The sequence below is a fragment of the Lissotriton vulgaris genome, chromosome 4_1 (genome assembly GCF_964263255.1).
Source record: "Lissotriton vulgaris chromosome 4_1, aLisVul1.2, whole genome shotgun sequence".
In the NCBI taxonomy this organism is placed as follows: Eukaryota; Metazoa; Chordata; class Amphibia; order Caudata; family Salamandridae; genus Lissotriton; species Lissotriton vulgaris.
Window position 1 is genome coordinate 479,259,835 of NC_141691.1, and position 17,940 is coordinate 479,277,774.

General features: G+C 45.2%; 1 protein-coding gene across 3 annotated transcripts in view; it reads left to right on the top strand.

Annotated features, from left to right (window-relative positions):
- ARL13A (ARF like GTPase 13A) overlaps positions 1-4,481 on the top strand; it is a 260,804-nt gene extending 256,323 nt beyond the window's left edge. For 2 of the 3 annotated variants that reach the window (XM_086966790.1, XM_086966792.1), the window contains exon 10: positions 2,306-2,506. In XM_086966790.1, coding sequence (XP_086822916.1) covers positions 2,306-2,382 — 77 coding nt within the window. In that variant the 3' untranslated portion in view covers positions 2,383-2,506. Of the gene's footprint in view, positions 1-2,305 lie in introns of all 3 variants that reach the window. The other variant, XM_086966793.1, reaches the window with a different exon arrangement.
- Positions 4,482-17,940: the final 13,459 nt, after the last annotated feature.

Sequence of the window (17,940 nt, forward strand, 5' to 3'; positions counted from 1 at the left end):
TCCAAATTTCTCCGTTGCTCTGTGCTAAGACCTGTATGTTAAGCAGTGCACCCCCAGCCACCATTTTGTGTTAACAAGTCAGTGAAACCAGCCCACCCCCAGCAACAGAGACATTCTACACCAGAGGGTGCTCTGAGACAGCAGTAATCTGCTGTGTGCTGTTTAAACTGTATTTAATAGGAACTGCGCACTTCGTTTTTTGGCCAGGAGAGGGAGTAACGTTTTTTATTCAAACAGTATTGTTAAAGGACAAGTTTGTTAGGCCCTTACCTGCAGAAGTCCAAAGTGTGGATTGAGCCTGTCTGTCTCATAGGAGATTTCTGAATAGAGCAGCAGCTTCCAACTCCCTGGCCAGAAAACCTTGTCTGATGTAGCTGGGACCTTATATAGTCTGCTATTGTTTGGTACATGTGTATACTGATTGGTAGTTGTATCTGGTGTTTCTATTGGATTAGGGTTAGTGTCCTCATTGGTTGGGTATTTGAGGGTTCTGATTGGTTTCTGGGTCTGTGATTCAATCAATGTAGGGTTGGGACTAGGGCTAGGGGTAGGATTTCTCTTGGAAGTAGGGACTAGAGTTACCTGTGTTATTGGTTGTTGGGACTAGGGTGGGACTAGGGCTAGGGTTAGGCCTTTAATTGGAAGTAGCGATTAGGGCTTCTGGTGTGATTGGTTGCTGGACTATGTGTGGGGCTAAGAGTAGGGTTAGGCTTTCTATTGGAAGTAGGGACTAGGGCTTCCTGTGCCATTGGTTGCTTGGACTTGGGTTGGGACTACTGGTAGGGCTAGGGCCTCTGTTGGGCATAGAGATCAGGGTTTTTTTTAACTGATTGGTTGCTTGGACTAGGGCTTAAATTGGCTGTAAGGTCCTGGTCTCCTACTGATTCCAGATTTTAGGGGTAGTGTTGTGATTGGATAGTGTTAGTGTTAGGGTTCCCATTGGCTGGAGGGGTCACCCGATTACTAGGGCTATAAAAGGCCAGGGTTAGGGCGTCTCAGCCCAGGCGTCAAGGCTAAGGGCAGAGAGGACAAGGTAGGTTGCCTGTTTGAGCCTGTTACGGGCGGAGAGGACAAGGGAAATTGCCTGTTTGAGCCTGTAAGGGTGGAGAGGACAAGGGCAGTTGCCTGTTTGAGCCTGTTCGAAACTGGTCTGGACCAGGGCCAGAAATGCTGCCCATGTTCCCATTCAGTAATACCCACCCACAATTTATTTTCACTATAGATATGTACCTATCTTTGTATATTGCTTTGTATAAACATGTAGAATTATTATCTTGTTAAAAAAAAAAATCATCTTTGGTCTACATGTACTTGCTTCCATTGTGCATCTATGTACCTCCATGTACTTTGATCTGTGTGTCTGTTACTTTTCTCCTGAAAAAGCATATCCAATGCAATACGCTATTTCTCATCCTGTACCTGTATCAATATCTTTAATCTATATATACTTACCTCCTTTATGCATCTATATACTTTCAATGTACTCATGGATCTATATACTTATCACTTTCTTCTAATTTGGCATTTCCAATGCACTACCCTATTTCTCAGCCTATACTTCTCTCAACATATCTTCTAGCCCAACTTTCTGACTCATCTCAAACTACTTTCTACTATTCTTTCCAATGCACTACCTTATATCTCACCATATACATCTATCATTATATCTCTTTTATCCAAAACCCCACACCACTACTCCGCTCCCCAAAATAACCCTTTCTAGACTCTCTCCTACTCTACCCCTCCTTGCATCATTTGACACCTCTTTTACTATACCGATCCCCCAAAACAAACCTCTCCAAACTCCATATGCTACACGAATGCCTAAGAATGATAACATCGATTGTGCACTATAGTATTTCGATGCAGTAAACGCGATTTTTAAGAATTAAAGACTATTCAAAAAGTAGCTCAGTGTAAAAGTGTTTAAATATTTTCTGGGTCGCCTATGTGATGTACTGTTTCTTACTCCTTGTGGATGTTTACCACATGAGCCAGTTTACGGTCCAGAGACAATGTGCCTGGCACAGATCTCAAGGGCAGACTTAAGCGGCTCACCCATTTTGTTTTCTTTCTCTGTATTCACAAAGGGAAAAGAAAAAGTACAAGCAACAAAATGAAAAAAATAGGACTCTATAAACTTTTCGTTCTTGATATTAAGCGGTTGGAGCTATTGGGCACTGTCAAGTTTAAGGTGCCCTGAGGTGATGATTGTGAACTATTGTCTGAGGGTGACCGGGAAACAGGCAAATCCCTCTGCAAAGCGTGTTGTTAACAATCTGTGTTTTTGTGCCTTTTCTTGTAGATTTGTACCGGAAAGCTATGCTCACGCTGAAACTGAGGCAGCAACAGCAGAGGCACCCGAGCAATGTCAGTCCCTGAAGAAATAATCCACAGACAGGGGAGCAATCTTTAGCCTTTTGTTTTTTTTAAATAAATCTCATTCAGTGTTATTGGTGTTTGTAAGGCAGTCCAGTGCTTGTGGTAGAACTCTCTGAAATATAAACGTGTCATATCAGACAGACCCGCACCCACGTGTATTGAATTGGGACTAATTATAAGCAATAAAGATACAATAAAAGACTTTAAATCTGAAAACTTTAAAGTCGATATAGGGCTAAAGTTAGTACCAAATCACTGTATCAACTGCGACAGGTTTTCTTCACTTGACTCCACGTCAACGAGAATGGAGTGGTGACTGTGGTACAACCTACATGCCAGGTTTAGTGGAGACGACATGACACACTCTTTCACCACCTGTCACAGGTCTGGCCCTCTGCACCCTGTAGCCCTCAACAGCCTCCTTTTCGATGCTGAGGGTAGGGTTGGGCCTTTTCCCAGAGAATAATACTGGATATTGTTCAAAATTTCAGATTCTCGATGGGCCAGAGGCTCACACTTGAGTGACATATTGTGTAAAAACCTCTGTATTCTTTCTTACTTCCCATTACTGCCTCTGCTTGCATTAACAATCACCTATGAATTGTCTAAATAATTTTTGATGCAATTTATTTTTGTATTTACTGTTTCAAGTTTGTCGTTTAAAGAGGGGAAATCCCAACTTTTCTTGCTTTTCAAAAAGATGTTGCTTGCATTGGCATGAAATGCTGTTCATGCTGGTAAAACGCGGACCAGGTGGCAATTCTAGCTGAGGAGAAAAATACTGGAATCTGCAGAAAGTAAACATGGTTCTTCGAGGCTGGCTTCTTTGTATTCCTATCGGCCTTCATGACCCATGAGAAGAAACAGTGAGAACATGGCCAGTGACACCGAAAGGAAAGACAGGTGACTCCTCAATACCATTATTTAGTATCCCTGGGCACACTGCTGCGGACCTACAAACTAACTTGGTGAAATCAAGTTGGATCAATGGAATTAAATCATGATTACATGTTACAGAATACATTCGTTGGTTAATAATAGATGAGGTAATAGATTACCAATTGCAGAATACATTTATTTGTAATTAAGAAAACAGGAATAGCGGGAAATGATGTCCTTGGTCGCATAAAGTCACGTGGAAACCCCCTTTTTACAGACACCTGCCATGTTAGCATGTTAGAGGGTAAAGGAAGTACTGTAAGTGTTCCAATGGCTGTGGAGGGATCATATTCAATCCCATTCAGGGGATCAGTCAACAACAAACGGTCACCCTCTAGTCAGGGGCTTAACACATGACCCTGCGGTGCCGGGCAGCTGAGTTGCAGGGGGCCCTCTCAGCACAGTACTCTGTGGAGGATAAGGAAAGATATGGCAAATTCTTTTAAACCAATGTACCAGCACGACATAGCAAGTGTTGTGTTTGGTAGTTGCATCCATCAAATACTTCGATTGGCCAGTGTGTCAAGGTATTGCACCAATACTGTGTTTGTTAGTTACATCCAATCAAATGCTTACATTTGAGCATTGTGCTAAATAGGACAGGGTACTGTGAGGATGAAATCAAGGATCTGAAATTTGCAGAGTAAAGTGAATGGAATATGTATTTAAATATTCAAATAAACTAAATATATTCTAAGTAGAACTAGAGAGGGAGATTAAGTAACCATGTACCGTAAACTGGTGTGGTATGAGAAGGTGTTTGAAGAAAGAAAGTGATGTAAAGCTTTCTTTAGGATATAGTGTTCCAATGAAAGTGAACAAGATTCACAAAATAATAGAAGCCATTAAGGTAAAGGCAAAAGTAGGAACAGATTGAAAACAATTAAATTAAAAATCTAGCACTTGAGTCAAAGTTATGTTTTTAAATGTTGAAAAACTGCGGCTCCTAGGCAGGGGCGTACCTTGGTCAGTAAAAAAGAGGGTGGGGTCAGGTTTCCTGACTATCACGCTGGCATATAATGTTAAAATACATCATATGACAAGCAAGGCGCATGAGAGGGGCTTAGGAGGCAGTGGAAGGGGAAAGGAATACGGATTGATTGGAGTACTAAATGAGAGAAACACAATATTTCGTAAAATAAACATTTTTTAAACCTTTCAAAACAGAATTGATAGTGTGTGTTTGTTTTTTGTCACTGTGTGTATGCATAGATCACAGGTAAAATCCGACAGACATCTCACCATACTCGACTGAAAGCATCTGTACCCAACTATTTATTTGAAAATACATTTATGGGAGGTGTATCATCCCAAACACCCTCCCTATAGCCACGCCCCTAGGTTTAGACCTAAAAACTAAATGGTATATTCATATGTTTTGTAAACTTAACGAACAACTTAAGGTGTGACTTGCATATGCAGAACAGTGTGTGAATTGGGTCCTTAGCATGTGGAAGGTGGAGTTAGGGCCGGCTCTTGGGCGGTGTGACTGGTGCCACCGCACCGGCTGCTGACTCTTCAAGGGGGCTCCATTTTGGAAGTATTTTATGGTTTTGAAAGCACCTGCTGCTACATTGCTGGTCTCTGCAATTTTCATACAGAAATAAAAATCTCAAGATAACTCGGTGATTAATGTTCTACCTGGAGAGAGAAGGAGTTTTGTCTAATGGAAGTTTTAACTCATTTAAGGTAGCACAGAGGGTTAATGTGCCTGCTGCAAAGAATGTGTTCCATGCAGATCACTAAGTGCATATAGTCTAAATAGGTCAGTGCTTTTGTCAGAGATATGCTTTGGTTACTCGCAGTGTAGATGTTAAAATCCTAACATGGAACAGTGAGCTAATAACTGTCATCACATTAGCTGCATGCTAACTGTAAGGTATAGACTAGAGCATTATGATGTTTTCCTCTGTCTTTCATTATTCTAATGTTTCAAAAAGGATTCACTTCTGTAAAAAAAAAAAAAATTTTAATCATTATTATTAAATGTAACCCCCAACCATGGGGTTAAGTTTTAAATTCTGAGTCTGTGCTTTTCCAGACCAAGCACTCTTAAACTATACTGTCTACCAGTTTAGATGGCATGTGACTCATGCACTCCTAAACGTTGTAGTCCTCTGTATTAAGTAACATTTTCTATACACTGATTTACACACCGATGATTGTCTCTGTGTAGTGTTTGTGATGTAAAGTGCTCTGACACCCTACACTGGTATAGGTGGCGCTATTAAGTACATCTTAGAGAGAGAGTGGCTATGGAGACTTGAGGGGATACTGTTAAAGGGTAGTAGAGTGGGAGTATGTGGGGCCGCCCGTTGGTGGCGCCAACAAACATTGTCGCACTTGGGGCCCCCAGCGCTAAAGCCGGCCCTGGGAGTGGAGTAGATTGACGTCGGCTTTAGAACAGGAGACTGGCAAAGAAAAAATATCTTTGCAAAGTTATAGACAGAAAACAAAACAAGGAGCAGAGTAACACAAATGTTTCCCAATTAAAGGACATTGCGATAAGCCCTGGCTTTGTGTACCACAGAGGTAATGGACTTGGTGCTATGCTGAACCGTGACAAACAGTTGTGCTCTGTGATCATCTATGAGCTGTGCAGCTTAGCCACTAGCACTGACTGCCTGAAGCGCTGCCCAACTTTATGCAAATATGCTTTCATATAGAGGTTTGTGGCTCATGTGTAGTAGGTGGGCAGTTGTTGTTGTTTTAGGCTCTTCTTGGTAATCTGCTTTGTGTACCTGCCTGTGTTACTGTTTCTGGATACGATGAGGATAATTGTGTGTATTTGTAAACTGGTAAAACCCTAATAAAGAAATCGTTTTAAAAAGACATAAGAAATAGTGCACTTATATGCAGGAAGAACACGTGTGCCCTGAGTGCTGGGTAGGATTCCGCCCCCAGACGCGCAAAGCATGTCCTCAGCGCTTGGACTCATAGAAGGGTCCCTCGATGAGAAGAGAAATGTCTCCCTTCCAACTCCAAATGACACTTGGAGACAATGGTTCCTTATGAAACACTTAAGTCAGTCCTGTATATCTTTGTGTGTAGTACTGTATATTGACCAGTGTTAATCATTTTGTTAATGATTTTACATCATTCAAAAGAGAATAAACTCTTCACAAAGAATCCTGCTGTGGTACTGGCGGCAGACAGTATGAGGTGATTAGTGCAGATTAGCGACTGGCAGACACATTTGAATGTTACAAGCATACTTTTTTCCTCTACAGGTGTGCCAATAAACATGAAATCAGTTAATACAGTGACTTTGATGTGTTGGTGTTGCAGGCTGAGTAGTTTTGTGTTACTGTTCTCTTAAGTGTGAATTACTCCTGAATTACTAACGCTGAATCACGCGTGTCTTACTACACACACATGTTCTGCTTACTCATGAATTTCCAGGAGTAATGCAAGCGTACTCAGGCAACTAGTTCTCCCTTTTCCCAAGAGCATGCTTGTCCTTTTCCTGGAAATTCATAAGTAAGCGCACCTACGTCTGCGGAAAGATTCAACTACTCGGAGAAAAAGCTGTGAAGGGGGCAAAGGTCTACATATGACTTTATTAAATGTAGCACTATAAGAAGGAGCTTTCCAGAAATAGTGCACTTATGCCACCGCCACTCCTCTCCGACATGGCTTTTTTTCCAGACCACCAAGCCTAAGATGTTGATCAACCCAATGTCTAGATCCACTTACAACTCCTCTATACCATGCGCCATGAGCCACTATTAGGTCCCGCACTTGGAACATAGATAGCTGAATATACAGAAAACGGGAATCAAAGCATAATTGCCTGCACCAGGCTTAAAATCCCTATCAGTATTGAAGAAACAAAGGTGCAAGACACGGGCTGGAAGCACAATTCCCTATACCTCCTTAATTCAGAAGCTGATTCAAAGAACCTAGCATTCCTCAGAATACAAACACATGATAGCCCGGCACACTCTGTACACAAATTGTTACGAATTCAAAAACAGTTCGAAGGAATTTTGTTCCAAAGACAAGTCGATGTTCGATTTCAGTTCATTCTTTATTTTTCATTCTTTAAAAACTTTTGAAACCGCTACTTTTGAAACCGCCAACGCGTTTCGTCCCATCCAGGGACTTCTTCAGGGCTACAAAAGTACATATAAGAAAAACTATTTACAATTCATTCATAACCGTATACAAAAAACATCGACTTTTAAAAAATATCAGAGTTGTCTCTAATAACACAGATTCTTTCTTTGTAAAATGAGATTTTTCTAATGACATCCTGTTTCATTTACCATTACATTGGCATGGAACCCATACCCAACATAGATACTCGAGAAAAAGAGGAGAAGGGAGGAACAACTCCATCTACTGCAACATGATACATATATTAAGACATTCAAACAAAAAAAAACACAAAATAAACATACCTTGAAATGTAAATACAGAATATTCAAATTGATAATCTTTCATATATTCATAATTGGTGATTCTGTAGGGTGATCAAGAGAATGTATAACCAATTAGTTTGGAGAATGGCTGCGTTAGAAGTATTTACACCTATTTCATCTAATTCAGAATCTACTTACTTTTGATTTTAAGTTAGTGCAGTTCCTCCTATATTAGATGTGGCATTGACAGGTAAAGAATCTCTGATAAGAAACAGTGTCCTGAAAGTAAATAAAGTATATGATTCAGTGCATGTTTCTATGTTGAACAGAGCCACATCTCATGTTCATTACTGGTTTTAATATTAATATTAAATTTAATTTGTAGATATATCTGCTAAGAAAATATTTACTGACATATTTAAATTAAGATTTAAAATTAGGGGGGCGCTAGAGGGCGCCGGACAAGATGGCCGCACTTGCGTGAGGCTCTGTCAAGGCCAACTAATATCCGCTCATTAATCCTCTAAAATCGCTTACCTGTGCCCTGTACCTGGACTGAGGAAGCCCCGCTGACATCTGGGGCTCGCTGGTGCCTTCTGTTCCTGGCGTCTGAGGCTGCACTCCGCGCTCCAGGAACGGAGCCGCGCTGGACCGGGCGCCTGCTGGCGGAGACATCGCGTTTTGCGGAGGAGCCGGCCAGTTACTGGAGGAGCCGGCCCGGGCTGAGAACTCGACTGATCCCTGCGGGAGCTGCACTGAAGGCGTGGACGCTGGGTCCTGTGAGGTCCCCACGACAGCGTAGGCTGCTGGCGGCGTGACCCTGAGGCGGAGGCGGAGCAGACAACGGCCTGGACTCGGCCCTGCTGGTATCGGTGAGTGGGGCGGGGCGCTACGCAAGCCCGGGGCTGCGGAGGTGGCGCCGGGCCTGGCTGGGCCGCGCCGCGCGAGCCGAGGCTGGTGGGGGCAGGGCGAGGGGATCTACCACGAGGTGGAGCGGCGAAGCTGTACCCATTGAGGAGCGGGCAAACGCCTGGGGCTGTGATGCTGTGTAGCCCTGGTCGCTATCGAGCTGCTGCGGTGTTTGTTTTTGCTGGATGCCTGGTGGCCTGCAGGGCGCCCACCATTTTACAGTGCTAGACCCCTGGGTGCAGTGTGCATCGACCTGCAAGCGGCACTATATATGCCTAGCGACCACGGACCTGCATAGGAGAGCTGGCGAGAGGGGTGCTCAAGGCTCCTGACACTAGCGTTGTGAACATTTGATATTTAGCGAGAACCAACTTGCTGGGATACAGGAGAGCTGTAAGACCATTGGAGATCGCCCTGGGGTGGTTAGTTCTTTCCCGTCGAATGCAGCAGAACTGCTGGCATTGTGATAAGGAGCGCTGCGGGTGGTTGGAATTGGTGTAGGAAAGCTAGTATATGCACTAGAGCCACCCTGGGAACAACACCTGGTGTGCCTGCCATTTAAATCTGCACCTTTGCCTGGGTTGTCCTGTATATCACCATGGGAAGACCGGAGAGGAACCAACCAAAGATCACATTTGAAGCCAAAAAAACTGCGCTCATGTCTTCCCAGACGCCCGCTGACTCAGACCAGGGGGGAGCTGTGGGGGGAGCCCCGAATTTGGAATCCACATTGGTGGCCATGCAAAAGACCCTACAGTCCATTGAAGGCACCATGGAATCAGTCAATCACCGCCTCGACCAAATGGCGACGCAATTTGACCGCCAAAACGAGCGGATGGGGGAAGTGGAACAGAGAGTCTCTGCCACGGAGGACGGTCTAGCCACAGTCTCATCTAAAGTGTTTAGTATGGAAAGGGTTTTGGCGGTCATACAAGCGAAGAACGAGGAGTTGGAAGGGAGGTCCAGAAGGAACAACGTAAGGGTCACGGGCCTGCCGGAATCCACGAATGTTGGACGCATGGAGGACTACATGGAACAAATGCTCATTGACATATTCGGGGCTGACCACCTATCCCGTGATTTTATAGTGGAACGTGCCCATCGCTCCTTGTCCAAACGACCACCGCCTGGGGCGCCGCCGCGTCCAATAGTGGCCAGAATTCTGAACTATAGGGACCGGGATACTATCCTGCGTCTTGCAAGGGAAAAGGGCTCCATTGAATACCAGGGTAACAAACTTGAGTTCTATCCTGACTTCACCATGGCGGTGCAGACAGCTCGTAAAGAATTTGCCACGGTGAAACAGATGCTAAGAGCTGAGAACGTAGCATATGCCATGCTGCATCCCGCACGTCTCCGGATCGGACCTCCTGCAGACAATAAGATTTTTTCTTCCCCCAAGGCGGCTATGGACTACGCCAAAAAACTGAAAAAACGAGCTAAAGAGCCGAATGGACGTCGGGATGATGAAGAAGAGAGGCAGGATGAGGTCGCTTGAACTGATAGGTGCTGCTGGCCGCGGCAGAGGCGCAGCCACGGAACACTGCGCTATGTCACTTACACTGTTCTACATTTGATTGACGTTGCCTGATTGTGGGGCCCACTGGTCCCTGTATTGCCTTAGACTCACACTATGTATGCTATGGTGGGAGGGACGTGTTGGCAGGTGGGGTCTTTTTGACTGATGCTGAATTGCTATTTGCTGAACTATTCATCCCGTGAGTGCAGTGGAAGGCATGGCAGGGGGTGGTTGGGCTTGGAGGTACATGCGCCAGGGCTGCACTACTCAGTAGTAGCACTCTCAGCTGGGCATGTGTTGTTTCATTGGTCATGATAACGTCAGGGGCGCTCCTGGCAATGTGCTGCTGTTTGATTGCTCAATACTGGATGGCATGGTCACGGGATCAGGGCTGCAGGGGCGAGGATGTCGTTATTGAGTTTGGTCTACACTCTCGTCATTCCTGGCGAGAGTAGTGTGCCGCTACGCCCCCCAATATGGGAGATCCCCACACACTGTTGTTCGAATTGTTGGGGTTTGTGAAGGGGGTGGTTATGGGATGGCTTTGGCAAATTGGGGACGCTGAAGTGGGTGGCGGGGTGGGGAATGGGACCTTGGGGTTTGTTGGGGGATTGTTCTTATTCCTGGTCCAGGATGTGGGATCTGAGCTACTGATGAACTGTGTTTCGACCTTCAGGTTGTGGTTCACCCTTTGTTCCGGGGGACTTCATCTCAATGCCGGGTTGGGGACTGCGGCGGGTTGGTCTGTAAGGCGGGAGCAGGGGCAGGTTTATTGGTGCAGGGGAGGCTTGGAGGGTTGGCGATATGGATAGGGGGGGTAAAATCACGTGTGTTACCTGGAATGTGCGGGGTCTCAATAGGCCGCAAAAGACTAGGCAAATGCTTGCTTTTCTGAATAGGCATGGTGCGCAGGTAGTGTTTCTTCAAGAAACACACCTTCGGGGCAAGGCGGCTGATCTGGTGGGCAAACAGTGGGCGGGGGTGCGACTGGCTACGAAGTACTCTTCTTATGCACGGGGGGTGATGATTCTGATAAAACGAAATATTCCCTTCGAAATGACACATGCAGAGATTGACCAGGATGGGAGATATGTCATTGTGCAGGGTAAATTGTGTGGTACGCTGCTCACTCTTCTTAATGTGTACGGACCTAATGTTGATGATCCTGATTTCTATGTAACGCTCTGGAACAAACTTTACCGGCTTGCACCATCGGCTATCCTCTGTGGGGGGGACTGGAATGTTACGCTGGATTCAGACTTAGACAAGAAACAAGACAGACCTACAGTGCGCAAGAAGGCGTTGGATGCGGTATGCGAGGGTATGAATGGGCTACAACTACTGGATGTATGGAGATTACGTAATCCGACCAAGCGGGAAGGAACTTGCTACACGTCGGCACACAATACATGGTCGAGATTAGACTACTGGCTGGCAACTCGAGATGTGAGTGGTTGGGTGGTGAGTGCTGAACATCTGCCTCGTACTATTTCTGATCATGCACCTGTTACTCTGGTACTGCAGCTCCCAACACGTGCCCCCGCCCCTTTCACCTGGCGACTCTCTCCTGGGGTGCTGACTGACCAGGTGTTGTCTGAGCGATTGCGACAAATAATCGAGGAGTTTTTTGTGAAAAATGTGGGGTCCGTTGACAACATGAGTACGGTATGGGAGGCCTTCAAGGTGACGGTGAGAGGAGCGTGTATTGGTCTGAGGTCAGGGGTGCTCACGTCCATCAGGGACTCTATGACCAGATTGGAAAGAGAGTTGTTATCCCTACAGCGGCGACTGGAGGGGGGTGCGGAGGGCACGATACTGGCAGACATTCGATCAAAGGTGACTGAATATAACAAATTGGCAGAGCAGGAGGTGAAATTCCTGTCCAAACGTGCTACAGCTAGGTATTACGGCGAAGGAGGTAGGCCGGGGAAGGGGCTTGCGGATCGAATCAGGGATACTTGGGCACGCCACTGCACAGTGCAAGAGATTGAAGATCAAGGGCGTGTGGTGACGGATACAGAGGGTATTTTAGCCTGCTTCTCGAAGCATTATGCGCACCTCTATGAGCATAGGGACACGGCGGACGAGGAGGAAGTGAATCAGTACTTAGAGGGTGTCGCCTTGGTGTGGCTGTCCAGGGGACAGCAGGAGTTCTTAATGCATCATATTACGGAAGCGGAATTTAGGGAAGCGATAGCTGCGCTTCCGAATGGAAAGGCGGCTGGTACGGATGGTTTGCCCTCCGAATTTTATAAAACATATGCAGATTTGCTGATTCCACAGCTGGCGCAGGTCTTGGAGGAAGCGTTTGAGTGTGGACTACTTCCTGCGACTATGAGAGAGGCGCTGTTGGTGGCACTGCCTAAATCAGGGAAACCACCGAATAAGTGCGATTCGTATCGTCCCCTTTCACTTATGAACACCGATGTCAAAATCATTGCCAAAGTCTTAGCCACGAGATTGTGTTTACTTCTACCAGTCATGATGCTGCCGGATCAATCGGGATTCATTCCCCTCAGATCCACTACGCACAATTTGAGGGCACTGTTTGCTGTACTACACCTGCTTAAACCAGAACTAGCTGCCGCCGCAGTCCTGCTCGACGCGGCCAAGGCCTTCGATTCAGTGGCGTGGAAGTATATGTTGGCTGTCCTACACCGGATGGGGGTGCCGTTCTTTTTTACATCACTTATTGCCCTCTTGTACACTGCGCCCACGGCCAGGGTTAGGGTCAACGGTCATGTGTCTTCCTCATTTCCAATACAGAGGGGGACGAGGCAGGGCTGCCCTCTGTCACCGTTACTATTTGCCATCATGATGGAGCCTTTGGCCTGTATTCTGAGGCAGAGATATGCAGAAGCGGCGTTGAAATTTCCTCTAAGATCTCTGGCTGTGTCAATGTACGCTGACGACATGGTCCTGTATGTCAGGGACCCGGTACTCCATCTGGACAATATTCCCTGCGAATTCATTAAGTTTGGTCGGCACTCAGGGCTGACCATAAATTGGGACAAGTCTATAGTATTACCGCTCACGGACGCCACTAACCGAATCCCACTGGAATTCCCTCTGGAATGGGCAACGGAGGCGGTTCGATACCTGGGCATCTGGGTACATAGGGATTATCAGGAAGTCATACGGGCTAACTATGGCGTTGCCATCTCTAAATTGGAAGATCAGGTGGCGCGATGGATTCGTCTCCCTCTGACACTGGCGGATCGAATCTCCTTAATTAAAATGGTAGTGTTGCCGAAATTTCTTTATCTTTTTGTGAACATTCCTGTCCCGTTGAAGTCCCATTTCTTTGCGAGACTGAGGTCTCTCTTAATATCTCTCACCTGGGCCGGCAAGAAACCACGTGTGACTTGGGAGATATTGATCAAGCCGTATGCACTGGGAGGGTTCGCCCTGCCGGACATGAAGCTATACTATCTCTGCGCACAAGCGCATTTTGCAAGTTACTGGATGAACGCTCCACCATATACTCCACACGTTGCACTCGAGGCGAGTGCGGTTTTGCCATATCCACTGAGGGCCATGATTGGTAATAAACACTCGGTTTTCGAGAAGGGGGAGATTGATACTGTGAGGATCACGGTGACTGCCTGGGAGGGCCTCGGTAGACGGGCTGCCAGGTTGCCATTGTATGCACCGGCTATGCCACTACTCTATCACTCCGATGTTTCAGTGTCTGGTGAGATTGGAGGATTACAGGTTTTAAAGGAAGCTGGTATACAATCAATGGGGGACCTCTTTCCAGGGGCGTCATTTCTCTCTTTGCAGGCCATGACAGCTCGCTCATCTAATACAGGTATGTCTACCTTTGTCTATGCTCGTTTGCGGGCAGCGATCAGAGATTTGTACCCAACGTACCCGGCAGAGCCGTTGGCACTCGGGGCATTGCAGCTTCTTTACACAGCTAAGGACAGGACTAAATTGCTCTCTAAACTATATAAAGCTGCGCAGGAAGATGAGGGAGGGGGGGCGGTCTTGGCTAGAGCACGATGGGATGGGAGCCTACCAGAACCTCTGACTGATGACGAATGGAATGAATGCTGTAACATGACTGGGGGGTATGTGATAAATGGCAACTTCCGCCTTCTGCATTATAAATTTCTACATCAGTGGTATTACACCCCGGTTCAGCTGGTTCGATATGGCCTTCGGGCTGCTGCTCACTGTGTCCGGTGTGGTGCTGACGATGCCGACTTCATACACCTGGCCTGGGGTTGTCCGCGTGTGTATGACTTCTGGGTGGCGGTGACTGAGAGGCTGACTATCATGACGTCAATTGATGTTAAGATGGACGTACGCCTATGTCTGCTAGGTATTGCTTCTGGTATACCAGCGCAATCGCGACGGCTTGTGGTGCTAGCGCTACAGTTGGCTAAGAGGAGGGTTGCTATAGGATGGGGAGGGAGGAGGGCACCTGATGTGCAGCTGTGGCTGAATGACATGGCTTACTGCAGGGACCAGCTGCACTGTTACTATGAAGAACTGCCTGAACGATCCCGCCCGCGAGATGTGTGGGCTCCGTTTACGCTTTATATGTTATCTATGGCGGATTCTGATAGTGAGAGGAGTGCGTCCGCTGACTTGTCTGGGGGAGGCCAGGAGTCTGCTTGAGTGCCACTCGAATGCGGAGGAGTCGGCTGTACTATGCTGTGTGCATGGGCGAGGGTGCTCTTTGGGGTCTTCACATTGATCTGGGACCTGCATGTGACCTTGCCGCCTTCTGGCGTAACGCTGTGGTTGTTGAACGACAAAAGACTTATATAACGATGCCTACCAAATGATGTATTTTCTGCCACCTACTGTACTGCCTAATTTTTGGACACTGTATATGTCAGACTTGGAGTGCTCACTAGAACCAGGACCGGGAAGGGTGGGGGGGTGTTGGGGTCGGTTGTCGTTTGACTTGTTTCTGTAACAATTGGAAAAAAAGACCGAGATCACATGGGGGCTAAACGGCCGGGATCACTGGTGTGCTTAATACACTGCGACTAATAAGTTTGTTGTGCCTTCATGAGCTAAGCATTGTCTGACCAGGCGATTGTGACGCTATAATTCGCTATTACAGCTCGTATGCATTCTGTGGTACACTGATTGCGGCCGGCCCTGCAAGTGGGTTGTAGGCACACCGCTGTGTATATGAATAATGTGCAATAAAGGTCTACCAAAAAAAAAAAAAAAAAAATAAGATTTAAAATTAGATTATATTTACAAATATTCTAGAAGGTTTCAGGCCATTTGAGGCTTTGATTTCATCACTAACACCTTGTCTCAGTGCAAGCAAAGAAAATGGGGGTCCCTCAAGGCTAGTTTTGCTCACGCTAGCCATAAATGATATCACTTTTAAAAATTCAAGGGCAGTTGTAAAGCCCAGGCTACAAATGGAAGGGATGTTACATTTGGATTATCGAGGCGGCGCCACTTTAAGTTGCAACAAAAACACTCTAGCTATTGCATATATGAGTGAGCCATTAATAATATCACTTATAAATTCAAGGGCAATAATGGATCTCAGGTCACGGTAAAAAGATGTTACATTTGGGATGTCATGGCGGCGCCACTTTAAATTGTAACAGTTGTATATGAACGCTAGTCATTGATAATGTCATTTATAAAATCAAGGACAATAGTGGATCCCAGACTACAGCAAAGATATATTACATTTGGGTTGTTGAGGCGGCACCACTTTAAGTTATAACAGGACACTCTAATTATCACATATAAAGGCAAAATTTATTTGGTGTTTACCAACCAATGAAAAAAGAGTAACAAACAAACCGCAGGTCATCAAATACCATAATGAAAGAAAAGCCCCTTCAAAGCTCATGATCTAAACACAGCAAAAATGTAGAAACGGCGCACACAAATGTATTTGTTGTGTCGAGGAAAGGGCAGACACGCAACTATATTTCATGTGATTTGAAATATCGGGTTTTGGTAAACCCTGCCGCTTTTTGAATATAAGTTCAAATATTGTCCATATACAGTGGAGGCGCAAATAGTGATTACGAGGCCATAGTTTTAAATTAAATTAGTTTTTAGCATGTAGAAACAGGGCACACAAAGTTTTTTGTTGTGTCGAGGAAAGGGCAGACACGCAACTATATTTCATGTGATTTGAAATATCGGGTTTTGGTAAACCCTGCCGCTTTTTGAATATAAGTTCAAATATTGTCCATATATAGTGGAGGCGCAAATAGTGATTACGAGGCCATAGTTTTAAAATAAGTTCGTTTTTAGCATATCGATATTAATCCGAGCATCGAGCCGTCTTTACTAAAAGCGAGGGTAACACAGGCTAGCAACGAGTGTCAAGGGGTTCTCTTCCGACTCATCCGGATGAAGTAATTCCGGTCCCGCATTAAATTTAATATTAATATTAAAACCAGTAATGAACATGAGATGTGGCTCTGTTCAACATAGAAACATGCACTGAATCATATACTTTATTTACTTTTAGGACACTGTTTCTTTTTAGAGATTCTTTACCTGTCAATACCACATCTAATATACGATGAAGTGCACTAACTTAAAATCAAAAGTAAGTAGATTCTGAATTAGATGAAATAGGTGTAAATACTTCTAACGCAGCCATTCTCCAAACTAATTGGTTATACATTCTCTTGATCACCCTACAGAATCACCAATTATGAATATATAAAAGATTATCAATTTGAATATTCTGTATTTACATTTCAAGGTATTTTTTTTTGTGTTTTTGTTTTGTTTTAATGTCTTAATATATGTATCATGTTGCAATAGATGGAGTTGTTCCTCCCTTCTCCTCTTTTTCTCGAGTATCTATGTTGGGTATGGGTTCCATGCCAATGTAATGGTAAACGAAACAGGATGTCATTAGAAAAATCTCATTTTACAAAGAAAGAATCTGTGTTATTAGAGACAACTCTGATATTTTTAAAAGTCGATGTTTTTTGTATACGGTTATGAATGAATTGTAAATAGTTTTTCTTATATGTACTTTTGTAGCCCTGAAGAAGTCCCTGGATGGGACGAAACGCGTTGGCGGTTTCAAAAGTAGCGGTTTCAAAAGTTTTTAAAGAATGAAAAATAAAGAATGAACTGAAATCGAACGTCGACTTGTCTTTGGAACAAAATTCCTTCGAACTGTTTTTGAATTCGTAACAATTTGTGTACAGAGTGTGCCGGGCTATCATGTGTTTGAACATAGATAGCTGCTCAGTAGCTTGTCGGCCTTCATGATGTTCTCAGACGCATGTCAGCCCTCTGATATCAGCAGTCATAAACTGAATGGAGGGACTGAGGGATATACCATGGAGAATGGAGGGGGTGAGGGATAAACCATGTCGACAATCTATCTGCCTACTGCTGTGCAGTTATATAACCAACTGGACTGTGTGTGAGTTTTGGCGTAATTCAGATGCACCCTCATACACAGGAACAATCCATAGAACGTATCAAGAATACTGTGCATGCCCAAAGCAGTGAAGCGCTGCCTGCTAAGTGTGGCTGTCAAAGGGCGCTCATCAAAGAGACCCCACCGAGCCAACTTGAGGATGAAGAAGGTAGCCCGTGTGGGATCCCAAGCAATTTCCAAGCTTCCAAAAGGGATCGTTTCCAGCACTATTGAAAGCTGGAAGAGAGCTTGAGGCGTTGCTTCCACTCTTAAAATGTGCCCTTTTTATTCTAAGTGACTTCCTGCTTGATGCACTTGACTCACTGTGGGATTCCTGAAGTCGCAGGCCAAAAAGGAGTGGAGTATTGGCCTACATCCAACCATCATCGTCTCCACAGTCAGCAAAGTGGAAGCAAGATAAGTGTTACAAAATGTTTCTG